The sequence below is a fragment of the Nerophis ophidion genome, linkage group LG11, assembly GCF_033978795.1.
Source record: "Nerophis ophidion isolate RoL-2023_Sa linkage group LG11, RoL_Noph_v1.0, whole genome shotgun sequence".
Classification (NCBI taxonomy): domain Eukaryota; kingdom Metazoa; phylum Chordata; class Actinopteri; order Syngnathiformes; family Syngnathidae; genus Nerophis; species Nerophis ophidion.
In genome coordinates, this window is record NC_084621.1 from 38,189,082 (window position 1) to 38,211,977 (window position 22,896).

At 42.6% G+C, this 22,896-nt stretch overlaps 1 protein-coding gene across 1 annotated transcript in view; it reads left to right on the forward strand.

Moving 5' to 3' along the window:
- creb5b (cAMP responsive element binding protein 5b) overlaps window positions 1–22,896 on the forward strand; it is a 207,770-nt gene that overhangs the window by 33,757 nt on the left and 151,117 nt on the right. Inside the window, exons 2-4 of the mRNA XM_061915849.1 lie at window positions 1,504–1,574; window positions 1,793–1,886; window positions 14,409–14,530. Of these exons, the coding sequence (XP_061771833.1) occupies window positions 1,521–1,574; window positions 1,793–1,886; window positions 14,409–14,530 (270 nt within the window). The 5' untranslated portion in view covers window positions 1,504–1,520. The remainder of the gene's footprint in view (window positions 1–1,503; window positions 1,575–1,792; window positions 1,887–14,408; window positions 14,531–22,896) is intronic.

Sequence of the window (22,896 nt, forward strand, 5' to 3'; positions counted from 1 at the left end):
CTATAGAGCGTTTTCCGTTCGGGCTCCAGTACTCTGGAATGCCCTCCCGGTAACAGTTCGAGATGCTACCTCAGTAGAAGCATTTAAGTCTCACCTTAAAACTCATCTGTATACTCTAGCCTTTAAATAGACCTCCTTTTTAGACCAGTTGATCTGCCGCTTCTTTTCTTTCTCCTATGTCCCCCCCTCCCTTGTGGAAGGGCTCCGGTCCGATGACCATGGATGAAGTACTGGCTGTCCAGAGTCGAGACCCAGGATGGACCGCTCGTCGGGACCCAGGATGGACCGCTCGCCTGTATCTGTTGGGGACATCTCTACGCTGCTGATCCGCTTGAGATGGTTTCCTGTGGACGGGACTCTCGCTGCTGTCTTGGATCCGCTTGAACTGAACTCTCGCGGCTGTGTTGGAGCCACTATGGATTGAACTTTCACAGTATCATGTTAGACCCGCTCGACATCCATTGCTTTCGGTCCCCTAGAGAGGGGGGGTTGCCCACATCTGAGGTCCTCTCCAAGGTTTCTCATAGTCAGCATTGTCACTGGCGTCCCACTGGATGTGAATTCTCTCTGCCCACTGGGTGTGAGTTTTCCTTGCCCTTTTGTGGGTTCTTCCGAGGATGTTGTAGTCGTAATGATTTGTGCAGTCCTTTGAGACATTTGTGATTTGGGGCTATATAAATAAACATTGATTGATTGATTGATTGATTGATAAAACACAACGATGTTCACCAAATACTCTCATCAGTGAAGCATACACACAAACATATTAAACAGTGGGCTTTCTGACAATTAGGAAGGTTTGTGTCATGTTTGTCCTCAAACAAAAAATATACTAAAAAAAACCCAAAAAATTCCCCCCATCTTTTTCCATTTTCAATCCTTTTTAAAAAATGTTCCAGGGAGCCACTAGGGTGGCACTAAAGAGCTGTGGGTTGCTGACCCCCGTACTATGCAGTGATGTCACCTGCTGTTTGTGTTTCTGCTGTGATTAGAACGGAGTTACCTGACTCAAGTGAATTTGACAGTGAAATGACTGCCCTATAGATTTAACTTGAACATATAAATCCCTAAAACCTAAAATGAGATTTAAGTATAACATTTATCCGTCTTAACCAATTTTCTCCCCTTTTTGCCTCTAACTGGCAAATTATAGAAACAATTGAGGTGAAACCTGGAAACTTTTGGCCAGCAGATGTGGTCCACTGCCAGATTTGCTATACGTTTTGTTTCCACATGAACCTGTCAGGTGTCCCGTAAGAAGACTTTACTGAAGCCATCATTTTCAGTCCTTGAAAACCAACAACCAATTGCATTAATATCATGTAGAGCGAAATGTGCGCCGACAACATTTATTACTGAAATTACCTTGCAGCTGTTTCAGGTGCAATATAATTTTATGTCATGCGTGATGCAATAAGCGTGTTTCATCCCTCAAGGATGCTGGTGAGGAAACCTGCGCCGCTCACTTCCTCTCTTTATGTTATTCTTTTGTCCTTTTTCTAGTTTTATGACAAGTTGTGATGAACTCAGACCAGGAAAGGCCGTACATTTGCAACGCTCCCGGCTGTTCTCAGGTAAGTGTGTAAAGAAAAAAGTGTGTTGATGTGTGTAATATGAAGAGGAGACATAGAGGTTGCCTGGGGGTGTGGGGGGAGGGGGGGTAACCCTCTTACACATCAAGGATCACACTAAGAGCTGTGAAACACACCACTTTGAACAAAAAGGCTTATATTTTTAGACATTTTGTCACACTGACACATTTGTTTTCTGCTTTTTTATGTTTTAAAAAAAGCGTTTTCCCACTGAAGACCATCTGATGATACATCGACACAAACATGAGATGACCCTTAAGTTTCCCTCCATAAAGAATGACAACATGTTATCAGGTGAGTTACGGCTTGGCGGTCGCCTGTAATTTCACAGTGTGTCTTGTTGAAGATATGATGGGATGGCACTTTATTGCATCTACAGTCATGTGACCGTCAGACTACATGCTGACATGCAAAAGAGACAACTACCTTTAAAAAAATGCTGACTTTTTGCATTTGGCCTTTAATGAAATTATTCTACCCTTATCATTTGCAAAATGTATAAACTTGCAGTAGTTGCATGTTTCAAAATCAAAGTCAAATGTATCATTAACCCTAATAATAGTGATAGTAATGATGCCGTTACACTATTATGCTATGGCAGGGGTCGGCAACCCAAAACGTTGAAAGAGCCATGTGTGTTATGTAAGGACTGGGGAAAGGAGATGGCAAGACAACAGCTGATCAAGCTCAACATATTTATTGAGTGCTTGATGATTGCATGGGGTGTGTATGCTACTATGTGGGTGAATGGAAAACTATGTGTGGAAATTAACCTTATGTTAATCTGTTCTTTCACCTTTGTCATTATCTTCCTCTTTATTCTCTACTTACCTTGTACAAAACTCTCTTTGAACCACATCTAAACTACTGTAATATCATCTGGTGTAACACCTTTCCTACCTACCTTCACAAATTAGAATCCATGCAAAAGAAAATTATACGGGCCCTGTCATGGTCCAAGTTTAATGTCCCCATTCGTCATCTATTTCATAAATATCATCTCTTAAGACTGACAGAGTTCAATATTTATCAAAATGCTTGTTTAACCTATCAAGTCATTTACAGGCTGAATCTTAGGCTCTGTAGTTTGGTTCCTATCTACAATCACCAGCATGCCCACAACACTCGTAACTTAGATCTGATAACAGGTAAACATCGTTTACTGGCTTGTACTGATCGAAGTGTTGTATGCAGGGGACCAAAGATTTGGAACCAGCTTAATGAGAGACTCAAGATGATGTATCCATTCTCCAACTTCAAAAAGAAACGGAAACATTACCTATTAACCACATATCTTTAATGCCTCATGTGGGTTAGACTACTGTTGGGTTTTGTATGGTTGAATGAATGTATGTATGTATGTGTATGCTTGCTTTAGTACTATTATCTTGTTTTTATCATATAGCATTGTTGTCGTTTTGTTTTTGTTTTTTGTTGTTGTGCTTGCTACCATATTTGATCTTTCCATGTATATATTGACCTTTGGACCTCCTGTCAAAAGCTTCTTCTAGCTTATTTGGGGGACCCTTTCACGTACCAACATCTTTAAATAATGATATTCACCATTATTGTAAATGTTATATGGTATTGTAAATAAACTTGTAAACTTGAAAAAAAAAAACTTGAAAACTTAAATACCGTAAGGTCTGTTGTGAAGTGCTTGTTGGATGTGCAGCGTCCAAGTCAAATGGGAAGCAGCCAAGAGGTCCGAGGTGCAAGCGGGGTCGTAGGCAGGAGAGAGAAGTCCGGAAGTCCAAAGCAGGGGTCAAGGATCGGGTAGAGCAAAACAGGGTGCAGGGGAAAAGGCAGCAGCGGAGGCGCACAGCGAAAGCTGAGGCACGAGTGACTGTGGGCAAAAGAGGAGACAAAAATGGGATCAGGACAACACACGAGGGAACAAGCAAACGAGTGAGATCAGGAGGGAAGTCAGAGACACGAAGCTTACTGAACAAAGAGCTACGTTTCGACGAAGAGAAGTCAGCAGTGTTTTATCCTGTCGTCCTTTATTATAGCCAGGTGCGTTGATCACAGATTGCCTCCGGCTGTAGCGGAGAGTGGGCGCGGTCTGCGCGGCGAGTGCGAGGGCGTGTCTGGCGGTGCTCACAGCGGAGCTTCTAGATGCTCCCGCAGAAGAGGGAAAGACAAATACAAAAAACAAATCTGTCTGGAGCTGCAAAAAATGAAAAGCCGTATATAAGTCTTATAATGAAGGCAACACATGACGCGAAGCTTACTGAACAAAGAGCTACGTTTCTACAAAGAGAAGTCAGCAGCTCTTTATCCTGTCGTCCTTCATTATATCCAGGTGCGTTGATCACAGATTGCCTCTGGCTGCAGCAGGGAATGGGCGCGGTCTGCGCAGCGAGTGCGAGGGCGTGTCTGGCGGTGCTCACAGCGGAGCTTCTAGATGCTCCCGCAGAAGAGGGAAAAACAGCCCGCTCGTGTGCAGTAACAATGTTGGACCAAAAATACAAAAAACAAATCTGTCTGGACCTGCAAAAAATGAAAAGCCGTATATAAGTCTTATAATGAAGGCAACACATGACGTAAATGTCTATTTTAGCTGTAATAGCCTACTATCAAATTGACTACGTGTCGCAGCCTGAAGCAAATCTGCGTTGACATTCAATATTTATTCTACACATTTTTACAACATTAGAAACCATTAGTAAAACAGAGGCTACTCAGAAGGTGAGATAACTCATGGAAATGACTGGCTTTTAATGGCCGAAGGTATGGATGTGTGTGTCCAAGTTATAGGAAACGGCAGGCTGTCTTCTTTTAATAGTTTTATTACAATCTTTGGCAAGCAAGGTAACATTTGCTGTGGTCTGGAACAACATGGCACACATCTGAAATGCCGCCAATATTACGTACAGATGATGTGTCATGAAACATGCAAATATAAATTACATACAAAGAGGATAAAAGTAAAGGATATTAAATGAGCTCAAATATAACTACAAATGAGGCAAAATGATGCAATATGTGCATACAGCTAGCCTGAATAGCATGTTAGCATTGATTAGCTTGCAGTCATGCACTGACCAAATATGCCTGATTATCCATCCATCCATCCATTTTTTACCGCTTATTCCCTTTTGGGGTCGCGGGGATGCCTGATTAGCACTCCAAAAAGTCAATAACATCAACAAAGAAACATTAGTTGAGACAAAGAAGAAGTGGAATATTTTACATGGAAACAAACTGTTGCATCACAGTCCACGCTATGGTGAGTTCAAGAACCGCCGAAATTAGTAGGACAAAATGATGTTCACCAAATACTCTGATCAGTGAAGTATAAACACGCATAAACACACACACTTTAAACAATTGATATAGCTATCAATTGGAAGGTTTGTGTCATGTTTGTCCTCAAACATAAAACATACTAAAACAAAAAAAATGTTTCCCCAATCTCTTTTCATTTTCAATCCTTTGTAAAAAATGTTCCAGGGAGCCAATAGGGCTGCACTAAAGAGACGCATACAGCTTGAGAGCCGCGGGTTTGCTGACCACCGTACTATGGCATTACGCCACTATATTATGCCATTACTTTTTTCCAGTAATGGGTAATCTATTTCAGCAGACTTTCCCAACTAATTATTATATGTATTAAATAATAACAGTAGCTATTAGAGATGTCCGATAATATCGGACTGCCAATATTATCGGCTGATTAATGCTTTAAAATGTAATATCAGAAAATTATCGGTATCGGTTTCACAAAGTAATATTTATGAATTTTTAAAACGCCGCGGTACGGCGTAAAGAGTGGTACACGGACCTAGGGAGAAGTACAGAGCTGTTGCGTCTCCCAGTGACACTTATCAACCCTCCCGATTTTCCCGGGAGACTCACGAATTTCAGTGCCCCTCCCGAAAATCTCCCGGGGCAACCATTCTCCCTTAAAGGCACTGCCTGTGCATGCCAGCCCTCTCTCTAGGTCGTCCTCAGACGAGCCTTCCATCGTTGCTTCCAGTCATCCTGATTCTCCATACATTTGGCCAGTTCCTTGGTACTCTAAGCTCCTGCATCCTTCTTGAGTATGTCCACGTATGTTAGTGTGGGACGTCCTCTTTACCGATGCCCATGTGTTGGTTCCCACAGCGCCAATTTGCTGGCTGGCAGCTCCTGATGTATTTGGCAGTGTCCTGCTAGTCTCATTCTCCTTACAGCAATCATCTAGCTCACCTCTGGTATTCCCTTGTAGAGGATTCCGCTGGTTACGTGTGCACTTTTGTTGATGTTAAGCACTGCACGCAGCATCCTGGTGTAGCAGCCATCCAGAGACTTCTCCAGGGTTGGTTTCAGATTTAGACTTGGACTTAGACTTAGACAAACTTTAATGATCCATAAGGGAAATTGTTCAACACAGTAGCTTAGTTACAATGATGGAAAGTGTAAGGATGGAAAGGACAATGCAGGTATAAATAGACTAGGTATAGCAATGTAAAATATAACATATCTGCGAATATATACAATACATACTTAATATGTGTACAGTATATTATATATACAGACATAATATGTCTAGAACATATATACAATATATACCAATTGCTATGTACACTATCACAGTATATTTGGCAGCCCCTGCATAAAAAAAAAAGAAAAAAGAAAGTAAGTCCAGCAGAAAATAAAATATAGACATTAAAAACTAAGAGAATTAGCTGACATAGAAGGTGTCAGGTAATAGACGGATATTATCTGTTGCTGTATGGGGAGTGATTATACAGCTGGATGGAGTGTGGAATGAAGGAGTTCTTGAATCGCAAAGTGCGGGAAGGAAGCTGAAGGAGCCTGTTGGAGTATGAACTCCGCTGTCCCTCAATTGTCTGGTGGAATGGGTGGGCAGGATTGTCCATGATGGCCAGCAATTTGTCAAGTGTCCTCCTGTCCCTCACTGATACAAACGCCTCCAACTGCGAGCACATAGTTTGGCCGCCTTTCCGGATCAGTTTATCAATCCGGTTTGAGTCCCTTTTGCTGGTGCTGCTCTCCCAGCAAACCACAGCGAAGTGCAGAACACTGGCCACAACAGACTGATAGAAGATCTCCAACACCTTCCTGCACACATTAAAGGACCTAAGCTTCCTCATGAAAAAGAGTCTGCTCATTTCCTTCTTGCAAACAGCATTGCAGTTGTTCTTCCAGTCCAGTCTGCTGTTCAAATGAACTCCCAGGTACTTATATTGCCCCACCACTGCCACCTCCCGGCCCTGGATCTTGATGGGCTCCACCGGGGTCATACTCTTCCTGAAGTCGATGACCAGCTCCTTGGTCTTGTCCACGTTAAGGACCAGATTGTTCGCCTGAGACCACTCCACAAAGTCAGCAATCAGTGTCTTATACTCCAATTCCTGTCCCTCTCTGACACACCCGACCACAGCAGAGTTGTCAGAATATTTCTGCAGGTGGCAGAACCTGGAACTGTACTGGAGGTCTGAGGTGTACAGGGTGAACAGGAAAGGAGACAGGACAGTCCCCTGTGGAGCACCTACACCACTGACCACAGTATCTGACAGGGAGCTCCCCAGTCGCACAAACTGGGGCCTGTCAGACAAGTAATCAGTGATCCAGGAGACAATGGATGAACTGACACCCATCCTGAGCAACTTGTCACTCATCAGAATTGGCTGAATGGTGTTAAAGGCACTGGAGAAATCAAAGAACATGATCCTCACAGTGCCCCTTCCCACCATCCAGGTGAGAGTGAGCACGATGCAGCTGGTAGATAACAGCATCATCCACTCCTACATGGGGCTGATATGCAAACTGTAGAGGATCCAGGGAAGGAGCCACCAGGGGTCTCAGCTGTTCCAGGAGAAGTCTTTCGAGGACCTTCATGACCTGCGACGTCAGGGCAACAGGTCTGAAGTCGTTCAAGCCCGATGGGATGGGCTTCTTGAGCATCGGCACTATGCAGGATGTTTTCCACAGCACTGGTATCAGTTCTAGCTTCAGACTCAGGTTGACAAGGAAATGGAGGATCACAGTCAGCTGAGCAGCACAAGTCTTCAGAACCCAGGGCTTGACTTGGTCAGGGCCAGCTGACTTGGCTGGATTGACTCTCTCCAGCTGTCGTCTCACATGTCCTGGTGTCAGGCACACCGGGCTGGCTTTTTCAGTGGGGGAGAGGGGAACAGCAGTGGCAGGTATCAGAGAAGGAGTTTGTGGATGTCATCCGCATAGTCAGGGTCCAGCATTTGCTGCCATAGAGGAGAACGGACTCAACTGTCGCATAGAACTAGCTGAGTTTGATTTGTCGGGGGAGGTTGGAGTTCCATACACTGGTCATGCCGTTCAGGGCCCTCCATGCAAGTGTCTTCCTCACTTTTAGATCTCGCTCAGTTGAGTTGACCCATACGCCCAGGTATTTGAAGTCCTCAACTTCTTTCAGCACAGTGCCTCCTGCTGTTACCAGAGGTTGATGTTCTGGTGGAACGTTGTAGGTCATGACATCAGTTTTCTTGGCATTTAGCCTAAGGCCAATCTTGGCGCACTCTAGCTCTACCTTGTGTAGTAGTACTTGTGCTTGTTCTACGTTGTTGGAGAGCAGACTGATGTCATCCGCCTAGTCAGGGTCTGTCAAGACCACTGCCGGTTGTCGACTCGACTTCCTTGGTGTCAGCGTGAAGCCAAGTTCCTGCTCTCGCCTATTTATTGCCTTCCTGAGCGCATGATCAAGGACTATGGTGAAGAGGAAGGGGGCTAGTTTATCCCCTTGTATAACTCCAGCCAGGATGTCAAACTCCTCGCTGTTGCCATCTGGGGTCACCACCCTGGCCCTTGTTCCTGCGTACATGGAATCTATTGCTCGGAGTAGGTTCGGAAGAATACTGTATGCCTTCAAGATCTTCACCATCGTGCCTCGATGTATCAGGTCAAATGCCATTTTGAAGTCTATGAAGCATAGGACTGCAGTCAGGTTGTCCTTCCTCACCTCCTCAATCAATCTCCTCAGTGCCAAGATCTGGGCTGTAGTCGTTCGTCCTTCTCGAAAGCCATTCTGATTTACTCTCAGGTGAGGGTCGATTGCATGCCGGACCCTGTTTAAGATCATGCGGTTGTGAACTTTCGTAGTGATACAGGTCAGGCTGATGCCTCGGTAGTTGTCTGGCTTCGAGAGGTCTCCGGATTTGGGCACTGGCTCGATGTTTGATAGAGACCACATATTCAGGCAGCCGATTGTGCAGCAGAGCAAGGTTGCAGAACTCTAGAATGATGTCATCGAGATCACAGTTCTTCACGACCTCTGGGGGTATGCCGTCCAGTCACATAATACTTACGGATTTTCACACACATAAGTGAATGCAACGCATACTTGGTCAAGAGCCATTCAGGTCACACTGAGGGTGGCCGTATAAAAAACTTTAACACTGTTAAAAATATGCGCCACACTTTGAACCCACACCAAACAAGAATGACAAACACATTTCGGGAGAACATGTGCACCGTAACACAACATATACACAACAGAACAAATACACCGAACCCTTGCAGCACTAACTCTCCCGGGACACTACAACATACACCCCCCGCTACCCCCCACCCCCCACCCCCACCTCAAAAACCCACCCACCTCAACCTCCTCATGCTCTCTCAGGGAGAGCATGTCCCAAATTTCAAGCTGCTGTTTTGATGCATGTTAAAAAAATAATGCACTTTGTGACTTAAATAATAAATATGGCAGTGCCATGTTGGCACTTTTTTACATGAATGTAGTTGATTTATTTTGGAAAACTTTGTTACATTGTTTAATGCATCCAGCGGGGCATCACAACAAAATTAGGCATAATAATGTGTCAATTCCATGACTGTATATATCGGTATCGGTTGATATCAGAATCGGTAATTAAGAGTTGGACAATATCGGAATATCGGATAGAGGAAAAAAAGCCATTATCGGACATCTCTAGTAGCCATAATTAATTGCTTTTAAAAGTAATTTTCCTGAACACTGACCATTATACTCAGGCCCAGCTTGACATCGTATTGTAAAAGGCAGGATTTTATTACTCAACATTAGGCTGCTTTGACTAAGGTTTTTCATAGTTGAACCTGATTCGTTGGGTTTTCCAAAACATTTTTTGTATGCTAGCATGTGTCTTACATATATGCCAGCAAGAGTACAGCTAACGGAGACCCCCACAAATAATGAGATCTCGTTTGTAAATGTTTCCCCTTAAAAAGGCTTTAAAACACAAAGATTGGATGTTGTCGTAGTGAACTTGAACTTTGATGGCGAGCAGAAAACTTGACTATCTCGAGCAGTGTTCCCATTGTTTGGCCGCAAGTGCCCCCCGAGTTGGGTTTCTCAGCTGTGGTCCGTTTAGGCCGCAGCGGTACTCAGTTGTAATACACTTTTCCATCACTTGCGGTAGTATTGCCAATTTCAAACAAACAGAAAAAGTCTGGAGCTAAAGAAGTTTTGTAAACGCAAAAATTATGACTGGTGTGGTGAAGATGTATTTTCATTTGCATTTCGCTTTTATTGAATATTTAAGAAACATATTCACTTTTATTTTAGTTCACATGTATTTATTTTGCACAACTTAAGGCAGTCACTCCACACAAGAACACAAGGTTGTAGTACTCCATCAAAGTGTATATTGTCTTTGAACAGCGCCTGAGACACATTACTCTCATCAATCAAAAACCTTAATTTTATTTACTTTTGATAGATTTTTACTATTTTAGTTGAAAATGTGGCCCTGTGATGAGGTCGCGACTTGTCCAGGGTGTACACTGCCTTCCGCCCAAATGCAGTTGAGATAGGCTTCAGCACCCCCTGCTACCCCAAAAGGGACACACGGTAGAAATTGGATGGATGGATGGATGGATAGTTAAAAATGTTTTTTTTTTTTTTTACACTAACTGCAATAATATATATTTTTTCATATATTTACAAATAATAATATATATATTGTTTTCTGTAACACCTTTTTCTGATTGAAAGTTGCATTATGGATAAAATCGATTGTTATAACTATCATTATGATTGAAGCACAGGAGTGCATGTTGTTAGCAACGTTAGCAACCATGTGACCTTCAGGTTTCCACAGGAAGGCAAATATTCCACATGGCTACTATTTATTTACATTTAGCAGTGCAGATGTCGGCCTATTTTAAAAGTTTAAACATTTGATTTCACTTTATGATGAGCTATTTTAGTAGATCCGTAATATCTTTTACCCAAATCCCTATTGGAACATTTTTTATAGGCGATAACACAACAAGTATGCAACATCTTCACTCTGCCATAAATTTGAGGTGACAGCAAGTGACGTTACATGAAACCCAGCACTACGTTTGTTAACATCGTTGAGTTACCATGTGCCATCGCCAACTATTGACCTGGCATGCCTACTGCAGCTTCTACTGTTGTTTCTGCAACTTTGCGAAGATGGGGTTAGTTTTGACAACTTTGGACCTGATCTACTAAGGGTTTGCACGCAAACTTGATAGCACATGCAAAGCCGATCTACTACTAATACGCAGAGGATTATGTCTCTTAAGTGAGCAGAATAAGGAGTGCAATAACTTAGTATGTCTGTGTTCATGAATATGCAGAATATATGGGGATCACCAGAACACCCACAATACTGGAAGGAGAAAATGCAAATATTTTCGTTCAGCACGCGCAATTTGATCAATCAAGGTGAAACTGCTCTGCCGGTGCTATTTTGCACCTTTTTTTAGTACGCTTAACACTTAATATGTGCAAACTGACAAAGTTACAGTTACACTCACGGCTGCAAAGACAGACGATGGACAAAGAATCCTCTGTCCTCCTACGTGTGTGTCAACATATTGGGACTGTCAGAAATAAAATAATATTAGACATTAGGTCTATTCAGAAATAGAATTTTAGAATTTTATAGCTGTTGGATGCCTGAAGGGGCTGATTAAAATAAAAATTGGCGTCAGAATTTCTTTTTTAAATGCTATTATTTTTTAATTGAGGAAATATATTACTATGTTGGGCTTCATGGTGGAAGAGGGGTTAGTGCGTCTGCCTCACAATACGAAGGTCCTGAGTATTCCTTGGTTCAATCCCGGGCTCGGGATCTTTCTGTGTGGATTTTGCATGTTCTCCCCGTGAATGCGTGGGTTCCCTCCGGGTACTCCGGCTTCCTCCCACCTCCAAAGACATGCACCTGGGGATAGGTTGATTGGCAACACTAAATTGTCCCTAGTGTGTGAATGTGAGTGTGAATGTTGTCTGACTATCTGTGTTGGCCCTGCAATGAGGTAGCGACTTGTCCAGGGTGTACGCCGCCTTCCACCCGATTGTAGCTGAGATAGGCTCCAGCGCAACTTGTGACCCCGAAGGGAATAAGCGGTAAAAAATGGATGGATTTATAGATGGATGTTAAAATGCACATAACACCGACGTGCAACATGCAGTGACATAAATGCTGCTAAAAGCATCGCTTTTTTGTAGCTCTGTATCGATCGAAGAATGTGCATGTGTAACTAATGTTGTGACCAGGTGAATCTATGCCAGCCGCGACCCCAAAGGGAATAAGCGGTAGAAAATGGATAGATGGATGGATATTACTATGTTACTGTACATCTCTTTTATTAAAAAATGTCTTGCAATATGCAATTTCTTTCGTTGGATCATTCCAAAGGCATGAATGGCGGCTCTTGTAATGGTCCAACACCTCCCTGCAGAGTGCACATCAGCGAGCTAAAAACAGTTTCTGTTGTCTTGATTGTAAATCTATATTGCGGAAAAGGTGTTACAAATTACAGATGTGTGTTGTTGGTTCAAAAACATCGCACACAGTTTGGTGAGCATAGTCACATGAATGTGGAGGGTAATGAGCATGCTTGCCAACCCTCCCGATTTTCCCGGGAAACTCCCGAATTTCAGTGCCCGTCCCGAAAATCTCCCGGGGAAACCATTTTCCCAAATTTCTCCCGATTTCCACTCGGACAACAATATTGGGGGCGTGCCTTACTACCTTTAGCGTCCTCTACAACCTGTCATCACGTCTGCTTTTCCTCCATACAAAACAGCGTATCGGCCCAGCCACATAATATACGACACACATGGCGAATGCAAGGCATACTTGATCAACAGCCATACAGGTCACAATGAGGGAGGCCGTATAAACAACTTTAACACTGTTACAAATATGCGCCACACTGTGAACCCACACCAAACAAGAATGACAAATACATTTTGGGAGAACATCCGCACCGTAACACAACATAAACACAACAGAACAAATACCCAGAACCCCTTGCAGCACTAACTCTTTCGGGACGCGACAATATACACCCCCGCTACCACTTAACCCCGGCCCCCCAACCACCCCCCCCCCCCCCCCCCCCATCTCCTGAATTTTGAGGTCTCAAGTTTGGCAAGTATGGTAACGAGTGTTTCCTTTGCCACAGCCAGTACGTGCAAAAGCTCATTTGAATAAAGCGGTCTGCACCAGTTATCAACTGTATATGCAGTCTTAGTATACCAAGTGCAACACAAAAAACTATTTTATAGTTGCACATTTGGATTTTAGTAGATCACGCCCTTTATCTTTAAAAACATCCAAACATTTGTGTATAACTGTTTGACTTTATTACATTCATCTAATTGCCAACTGTGCAAAGAAACAGTAGCATTTACATTAGGCTACAATTATGACCAATACTAAGCTCTTGATTAAATACTCAGGATATGCTGAATAGGTGTTATACGACTGAGTAGCTTTTTGCTTTATTTGTCCCTATTACTGTTTAGTTAACTCTCGTATCTGGGAAATTGCAAAAAAGCTGCTGCCTGACCAGGGCTCAGAAAATCAGTAGAGACTCCTCCCACCCCCACCAAGGACTGTTCTCACTGCTGGACTTTGGAGAGAGGTTCCGCAGCCTCCATAGCAGAACTTCCAGGTTCTCTAACAACTTCTTCCCTCAGGCCATAAGACTCTTGAACGCATCATAATAATCCCTTCAATTCCCCCCAAAACGAATTAGCTCGATGGGATATAAAGACAATATAACATACATCCGTAAACGTGGATGCATATGCAAAAGTGTAATATACTGTATTTATTTGTACAGTAAATCTATTTATTTATATCCTGCAGTACAACCAGCTAATGCAACACAATTTCGTTCTTATCTGTACTCTAAAGTTCAACTTTGAGTGACAATAAAGGAAGAAGCCTAAGTCTAAGTTATCGCGTTCAAATATTGCTCATAAGCACATTTAACCTCCAAAATTGTACACAAATATGCCAAGTACTAAACTGTCATGAGGGCTCATAGGTCAGCATGCAAGTCAGAGTCAAGCAAACCTTGCTCTCCTGAAAGTAGATAAACACACTCTTGAGCTGTGCTTTTAGTCTTTGAAACCACCCTGATCCTAAAAATCACCCTCAACTGTCTGAAACCTGAGCTATGTGCACCCCCCACCACAAAGCCAAGTTGAATACCACAGCTTTGAGTGAACTCAACAAATGAGACTCCCGCATGGTAGGTGAGATCTGTGCTTTATCAGCTGCAGCGGCGCTGTCAAAAAAGTGTCTCTCCCCCTCCATCCCATTTAAAGTTGTCATGTTTTCTTAACAAATCATAGCAACCACATTGTAGCAATAAACCTCTTTGTTTTTATAAGCGCATTTATGCTGTTACAAAAGTGCAAATGACTTGCTAACCAACAGAAAACTACAAGAAAATCACTCCAGGAAAGCATCCAACCTGCAGTTCATGTGTGCAATGTTATTTCCGTCCTTCCTACATGTATACACTTTTAAACATGGAATAATACTCAAGCCAGTACTTATTGGTTCTCCTTCTCAGACCAGACGCCGACGCCAACGCGCTTCCTGAAGAACTGTGAGGAGGTGGGACTGTTCAGTGAGCTGGACTGCTCCATTGAGCAGGAGTTTTGCAAGGCTCAGGAAGAAGAGGACTCAAAACAGGTACTGCGGGAAGAAGAAGCCTCAGGTTAAAACAGGTGAAGCCAAAGACACTCTTAACAGGGGTCAGGTCAGGTGCCGGTGACCTGTTGCCTTGTGTGGCCATCAATCATGTCACCTTTGCACCACCAGCACTCCAGTTCAGTTTACTTTGCTTCGGTAGGTTTACAATGAAAACTGGTTGGATTGTTCGCTACGCGTGTTAAATATGGGTGAATAAACACAACGTCTATTCTGGTTCACAACTTTTAATCAACTGCAGCACAGAGGAAAAACCGGAAACACTTTTTCCTTCCCGCCAATCAACACTGCACATGCGTTAACTCCGTATCCCGCCCATAAACACTGTGCATGCGTTAACCCAGTATATGCAGAAACATGTTAACAATCTCCCTATCTTTTATATAAAAAAAATAAATAGCACATGTTTCTTAAGAACAAATACATGTCTTTTTAAACAACAGAAACAATACAATCAACTTAGGTAAGAACCCATTTTCCTTCACTCAATGCTTTCAAAAGCTTCAAGGGTGATGCCCCCTTTTTCGTAAGACAGTCAGCCAGTTGAGCTTTTGTTGCTGACCAAAGTACCTTTTGTATTTTTTTGTTGTGAATAAGTTCTTTGATGCCACTTATATCTAACCGAAGCCTTTTCTCTGTTACCTGTTTTGTTGATCGAAGAGCATCATAGAGAGAATGATTATCAGTCACACAAACTAACGCTGGAGCATTTAGACCAGCGGTGCCAGTAGTGAGCTCAGAATAAAGGGTGGCAAGAAACACTGCATTGTCTATTCCATCCGACATGGCCAGAGTTTCTCCGGCAAGGGTGCTACGCACCACACGTCGAATTCTCTTGGACTGCCAGAAAAGGGGGGAGAATTTACCTCCTTTACCCATTAGGGTGATCAACATGCCCCCTTGTGTACCTCCATCAGGAAGATTTCCTAATGAAGCATCGCTGAATAGTTAGGTTTAAGGCAGTATCATTTCCCAAATGTTGAAATTTTAAAGTCACTTTTTCATCTTTAAGTTTACGAACTAACTTATTAGCATTGTGAATTGATTGCACAGTCGCATTCTTTAGACTAGATGCCAGACAACAAGAATCAAACATTACGTCAGGTCTTGTCTGTTTTGCAACCCAGAGTGTCTGTCCTATTTTTGATCTGAGTTGTTCTTTTTCTGTTTCATTAAGAGGAGCATCTCTTTCTAGAGCACGGACTGGCTGTAAGTGAATGGGGTGCAGACTTTCAATGTAGCTGTGCTGATGCAACTGTACAGAATCATCAACAGTTTCAATATCCATTCCCAAATAGCAGAAATTGTCATGTTCCTCACGTCCCACTTGGAACTCAAACTTCAGTTTAGGGATCACATTTTCTGAAAAGTTTGATGAGCCTGCCCACATAAAATCATCTACATGACATGCGAGTACACCTGTCACTGTGTTTTCATCATCCAGCCAATAAATTACTGCTGGGTCTACCTGTGACACTTTACCACCTGTGCTCAGCATGATTTCCTTCACCTTGTTGTACCAGTAGAGATATGCATCAGCAAGCCCATACACACACTTCTTTAGTTTCCAAATAACCCCCTTACAGTTAGCTTCTGGAGGAGGGTTGACATAAATGTCTCTCGACAACTCCATACCCTGTAAAAAGGCAGACTTAATGTCCATGGAATGGACTTTCCAATGATTTTGACAAATGACACTTAGCAATAGCCTTAGAGATTCAGAAGCACAGGTTGGTGAATCTTTTTTTAGATTTTTTAAATTAAGTTCTTCAAACCCCCTTGCTACAAGTCTGGCTTTGGGTACAATACCAGTGTCACTTTCTTTGAGACTACAGACCCACCTAGTGGAGATACACTTTTGTCCTGTATTTTCAGTCTATTCAAAAACATTATTGCTTTTCCAGCTTTCTATCTCTGCCTGTTTGGCTGCATCAAATGATATGTCTTTTGTTATGAGTACATCAGCCTCCCCGACAGCTGACTCAGTGTTAAGATGCTGTACACACGACATGTCAACAGCCTCTTTTAGTCCAGTACTGCCATCAGGCTCAATATGCTGCACATTATAACAGTTTTTATAGGTTCCTGTTGCTTTACCTGCTCTACTGAGTACTTTAGCCCTACATGTTACACATATATCTCTTTTCACGTAAGTTACAATCTGTCCTGTTTTTAACTTCACATTAGAAGCAGGGAGAAGATTATTACAGGCACTGTGATTCATTTGAGGTGCATCACTTTGAATTACACCTTCACTTGTGTTTCCCTCTCCATCACTGTCATGTTCACTTTCACTGTCTGTGTTTTTTTCATTATCTGAGCTACATGATGGTCTGTGTAAAGCATCTGTGTCACTATCAGCGGTTATGTTCTCTTCATGTTTTTCACATCCTGTTTCAGTGTGAACTTTACTTTGTGTAATTTCCTTGTCTTTAATCTGTGTGTGCACCTTATTAAGTCGTGAATGATGAACTCTAACTAGAATACCTCCATGTCTTACAAACACAACAGCTCCATCTTGACCAATCACCACTCCTGGTCCCTTCCACTCTGCACTATCTCCTCGTTTATAGTAAACCTTTTCTCCTGTCTCGTATTTTTCATCTGTGTGTCTAAACTGTTTTCTTAATGCCCTTCTTATCCTCTCTGAGCATTCAACTTCAGTGAAAGCCTTCCTTGAGTCATGCAAAGCTGATGTGTGTTCTCCTACTCTTGTGCTCACTGTAGTGCCCTCTAGTGCAGGTAGCTCATTTACCAATACATTGGGAAGATTAGGATTTTGACCAAATACCAGTTGATGTGGACTATAACCATGTACACTGTGCATGCAGTTCTTAGCCATTAAGGCCCAGTCCGAGACAGTACTCCAGTCACAATCTTTTTCGTTTTTAACTTTCTGGATGATGTTCGTGAGTGTCTGATTATGACGTTCCAACAGTCCGTTGCTCCATGGGCTTTATGCTGCGGTTGTCTTGATCTCGATATTGAAGTTTTCTGCCATGTCCCTGAACTCTACATTGTTAAATTCTCCTCCGTTGTCACTGAAGAGCTTCTTGGGAGGACCATGGACACTTATCCATGTGTGGATGAAAGAGTTGACAATTACAGAAGATTTCTTGGTTTTCACAATATTTCCAGCGCTGAAACGTGTGAAATGGTCCATTATATGTAAATACCAAATGCCTGACTCAAGCTCGTGCAGGTCCACCGCCACAGTTTCATTGTATTCCGAAGCAAGAGGCAAACCAACAGCTGGCTTTGGCTTTGTCTTGCTATATCTTTGGCACGTGTGACATGCATCCACTATTTGTTGCAAAATATTGAGACAGTCCTGGTCTTTGTTCCCTGAACTTTGAATTAGCCTATGCAGGCAATCTGCTGATGCATGGCCAAATTGTCTGTGAAGTTTGAGGAGGACTTTGTTCTTCTCGATTGTGGACATGTTTTCTGTTACAATCAGGACTTCATCTTCAGCAAATAAATCTTGAATCTGATATTCCATGTCATCTTTGTCTCTTATGTCTATACAGTAATGTCCTGAGCTGGTAAACAGAAGAGGTATCTGCTGCTTAAACATCACTACCCTGTCATTTTCTATGTCTAATGTAGTTCCTGCCTTTTTTAATGATGTGTTACTCAGCAGCAGTGGAATATCGACTTTGACAACTTCTGTCTCAATGTTACACTTTGTCCATCCTATTTTAGCAGGTAGATGCACTTTTCTGGTGGAATGAATCACATTTCCATCTCCAAAACGAAACATTCTGTTGCTAGACCTTTCTGTACTTCTTAGCTTATTTACCTGCTTTTCATTGAGATTATGTACAAAACTTTCAAGCCACTTTTCTCCACATACTGTGCGAGTGCAGGCGGTGTCTATGATCGCTGAGCTTGCTGCTTCAGTCATAAAAATCTCAGCTTTAGACTGGTGATCATTCGTTAACAGCGTGATATTAACTTCATCCAAATTGTCATTTTCAGTCAATCTTACTTGTTCGTGCTTTTTGTGCGGGCAGTCCTTTGCCCAGTGGCATGTGCTTTGACAGACGGCACATCGTGATCGTTTACCGTACTTATCCAGTGGGTTTGTACCCCGTAACGGCGTCACCGATCTTCATTGACCGCGTGGAAACGGTGTGTTTGGTCTTCCTCTCCATTGTGGCTGTTCTGTGAGGAAAGCTGTGTCCTGGTTCAGTTGTATCTCGCTTGACTTGCCCGTTGTTTTACCTCCGAATATCCGTTTGAGTGCGGACTTCATTGACGAGAAGCTTAGCTCCGTGTTAGCCGTCAGTACTAGCTGCCTGTCTTTCCCATCGAGGCAGGCTGTGTCAAGAAGTTTGAAGGCTAACACCGCATCAGGGAGTGTCATATTGTACATTTTCATCCGGTTGTAGCGCTGTTCAAAGTCAATAATATAGTCCACCATTGAAACGGAAATATTTCCTCTTTCAGGAAAAACGTCATCCAGTTTTGCAAATAATGTCGTCATACCGTTGTCATTGTCCAACTCCTCCGCAGCTATCTCCATTAGGATTTCTCTGGCTCTCCCTTCAAGTCCCAAAGCCACAGCCAGTGCTTGCTTTTTCTTATTGAGTTCTGTAACGCGCATCCAAATGTTAACTTCATTTTTCCATCTTTGTCATCTTTGTCTCTTATGTCTACACAGTAATGTCCTGAGCTGGTAAACAGAAGAGGTATCTGCTGCTTAAACATCACTACCCTGTCGTTTTCTATGTCTAATGTAGTTCCTGCCTTTTTTAATGATGTGTTACTCAGCAGCAGTGGAATATCGACTTTGACAACTTCTGTCTCAATGTTACACTTTGTCCATCCTATTTTAGCAGGTAGATGCACTTTTCTGGTGGAATGAATCACATTTCCATCTCCAAAACGAAACATTCTGTTGCTAGACCTTTCTGTACTTCTTAGCTTATTTACCTGCTTTTCATTGAGATTATGTACAAAACTTTCAAGCCACTTTTCTCCACATACTGTGCGAGTGCAGGCGGTGTCTATGATCGCTGAGCTTGCTGCTTCAGTCATAAAAATCTCAGCTATAGACTGGTGATCATTCGTTAACAGCGTGATATTAACTTCATCCAAATTGTCATTTTCAGTCAATCTTACTTGTTCGTGCTTTTTGTGCGGGCAGTCCTTTGCCCAGTGGCATGTGCTTTGACAGACGGCACATCGTGATCGTTTACCGTACTTATCCAGTGGGTTTGTACCCCGTAACGGCGTCACCGATCTTCATTGACCACGTGGAAACGGTGTGTTTGGTCTTCCTCTCCATTGTGGCTGTTCTGTGAGGAAAGCTGTGTCCTGGTTCAGTTGTATCTCGCTTGACTTGCCCGTTGTTTTACCTCCGAATATCCGTTTGAGTGCGGACTTCATTGACGAGAAGCTTAGCTCCGTGTTAGCCGTCAGTACTAGCTGCCTGTCTTTCCCATCGAGGCAGGTTGTGTCAAGAAGTTTGAAGGCTAACACCGCATCAGGGAGTGTCATATTGTACATTTTCATCCGGTTGTAGCGCTGTTCAAAGTCAATAATATAGTCCACCATTGAAACGGAAATATTTCCTCTTTCAGGAAAAACGTCATCCAGTTTTGCAAATAATGTCGTCATACCGTTGTCATTGTCCAACTCCTCCGCAGCTATCTCCATTGCGATTTCTCTGGCTCTCCCTTCAAGTCCCAAAGCCACAGCCAGTGCTTGCTTTTTCTTATTGAGTTCTGTAACGCGCATCCAAATGTTAACTTCATTTTTCCAGCACTCGTATGGCTTGGAGTCGTCAAACCTCGGCGGTATTTTATAGTTTGCAGCCATCCTCAACCATCCTCTGCTACCAATGTTAAATATGGGTGAATAAACACGACGTCTATTCTGGTTCAAAACTTTTAATCAACTGCAGCACAGAGGAAAAACCGGAAACACTTTTTCCTTCCCGCCAATCAACACTGCGCATGCGTTAACTCCGTATCCCGCCCATAAACACTGCGCATGTGTTAACCCAGTATATGGAGAAACATGTTAACACGCGGCCCTCGGTGGAAAAGGTTTGATCACCTATGACTTAGGATGTCTTGGCAGCTCTAGTCACGTTTCAAGTGGCGGCCCCGGGGGCCAACTCCGGCCTGTGAATGACACCAAAGTGGCCCCCGGAGTTAAGTTCAAGACTTGGGAGACAAACATTTTAGCAACAAATTCCTAATAAACACTAGAGTGCTCCTCTTGTATGGAGGAACTTGGACCATTGGCAGATCCTTGCATTGATGTTTTCACTTTGCTAGGTCACATTGGGGTCCAAACTTGTGATTTACATAACTTACATTTTCCTCAAAGTACCCCTTTTAGGCTGTGTCTACATTAAGTTGGATAACTCCTTAAACAAATAATTATTTAGCCTCAGCAGCGTGTCAGCCACACTAAACCATTGTTTAATGTCCCCCTCCCTGGGTAACTTTTTACACGGGTAAGTGAGCCGTGTATTTCAGGAAGTGACGTCAGAAAGAACGCGCTACAACCAGCTTCATAACAAACGGTTTCGTAACTCGGAGCTCCTTCTTTTACATGTACAGACGCTTGTGGAAATCACACATGATTGATTACCTTAACAGAAGAAAACGAGTGATTGCAGCTATTTGGGATACAACACTTCTCAGATTGCAAGAGAATTTTCGAATGTCCAGGTCAGCTGTGATTCTACTTACCGAAAAACTTTGTCCATTTGTCGAAGGAGAGACAACGAGAACGTGGGCTCCCGTAAAGGTGATTAAAAAAAAGGTGGCGCGTGCTTTGTATTACCTGGCCGACCATGGGAGGAGTACGGAAAACAGCGAATGCTTTCGGACTGGCAAAGTAGACTGTATCAGTTATTGTCCGTCAACGCCTAGGTCCAGAGTATATAAAGTCACCAAACCGAATGGACAATTAAGGTGAAGGCAAAAAAGTAAGGAGTGTCCAGACCAGATATCTAGATCCCTGTTTGTTTACTTTCCCATGTCTATTAAATATTTGAATAATTTATGATGTCTCAGGTGTGATTCAATACAGTAGGGCCCCGCAGCCCACTGGATTCCAGTTCATTGAAACACCACAACACTGGACATTGTTCATATAAGTTCAATTTAAGAACTTGCACACAAAGCAACACTGGAGGTGACTATGATGTGCGCATTTTCCGCGCATGTGCACTAGGACGTGTTCGCTGGCGTACAGAGGGGAGGAGGGGGTCTTCAATGACCATTGTGTGTGTGGACAAGGATAAGGTTAGGTGGGATTTACCCTGGATAACCTTAGCCGGCTTGGTTATTTTCTACCGCTTGTTACTCCCGGTGTCTCTTAGCTGCTCAGACAAATCATACAAAAAATACATTTTCCCATTGATAACGTGACATCATCGTGCTTGGAATATATGTATATATATATATATATATATATATATACATATATATATATATATACATATATATATATATATATCTATATATATATATATATATGTATATATATATATATATATATATATATATATATATATATATATATATATCTAGACCGACCTCCGACAAATTTTTTTTAACCCAATGCGGCCCCCGAGACAAAAATTTGGGGGACCCCTGATTTAAAAAAATTTCCGGTACATTTCTTTATTTTGCTGTTTTTATTCGACATTCTGTGTTTTTTGAAATACATTTTTCTTTGTAATATTATATTCTGTATGTGTTAAAAAAAAATGGCTGCATGGCTGTTAAAAAATGAGCTGTGGGCCGCAAATTGCCCCTGTGCCGCATTTTGGACACCCCTGTTGGAGGTAATATTGCTAATCATCTGTAATGATTATTCATACCTGAAGTTTTAAAATGTCTTATTTTATATACTTTTATGTAGCGTCCCGTACATACTACTGTATACAAACAAAACTTGAATGGTACTACATCAACACCCTATTTTGGCATGTTCAGATAAAAGTGTTGTCTTGTGTCACCTCTTGCGCTCAGTCTTGTCGACTGTGACAGACATGGTTAACAGGAGGAGATTTTTCACTCATTACTGATGAGTGGTTGAGAGATGGAGTTCTCCACCTGTAACTTCCAATAAAACTCCAGTCTCCTCTTAATTTGAAGCACCCGAGACACATTTGCACACTTGTTTTACTGTTCATTTTCAGATGTGGCAGATGAAGAAGACATGTTGGTACTTCTTATCTAATCTGTCTGTCTGGGTGGCTGGCTGTTGCAGAGCATGTTGTCTAGGTGTTTTGACTCTGGATCTTGTCTATGCGTGGGTCAAGTATGTCTAGCCTCCCCAGTCTGTGTGCTTTATGATGGGAGGCTGTGCTCAGTCAG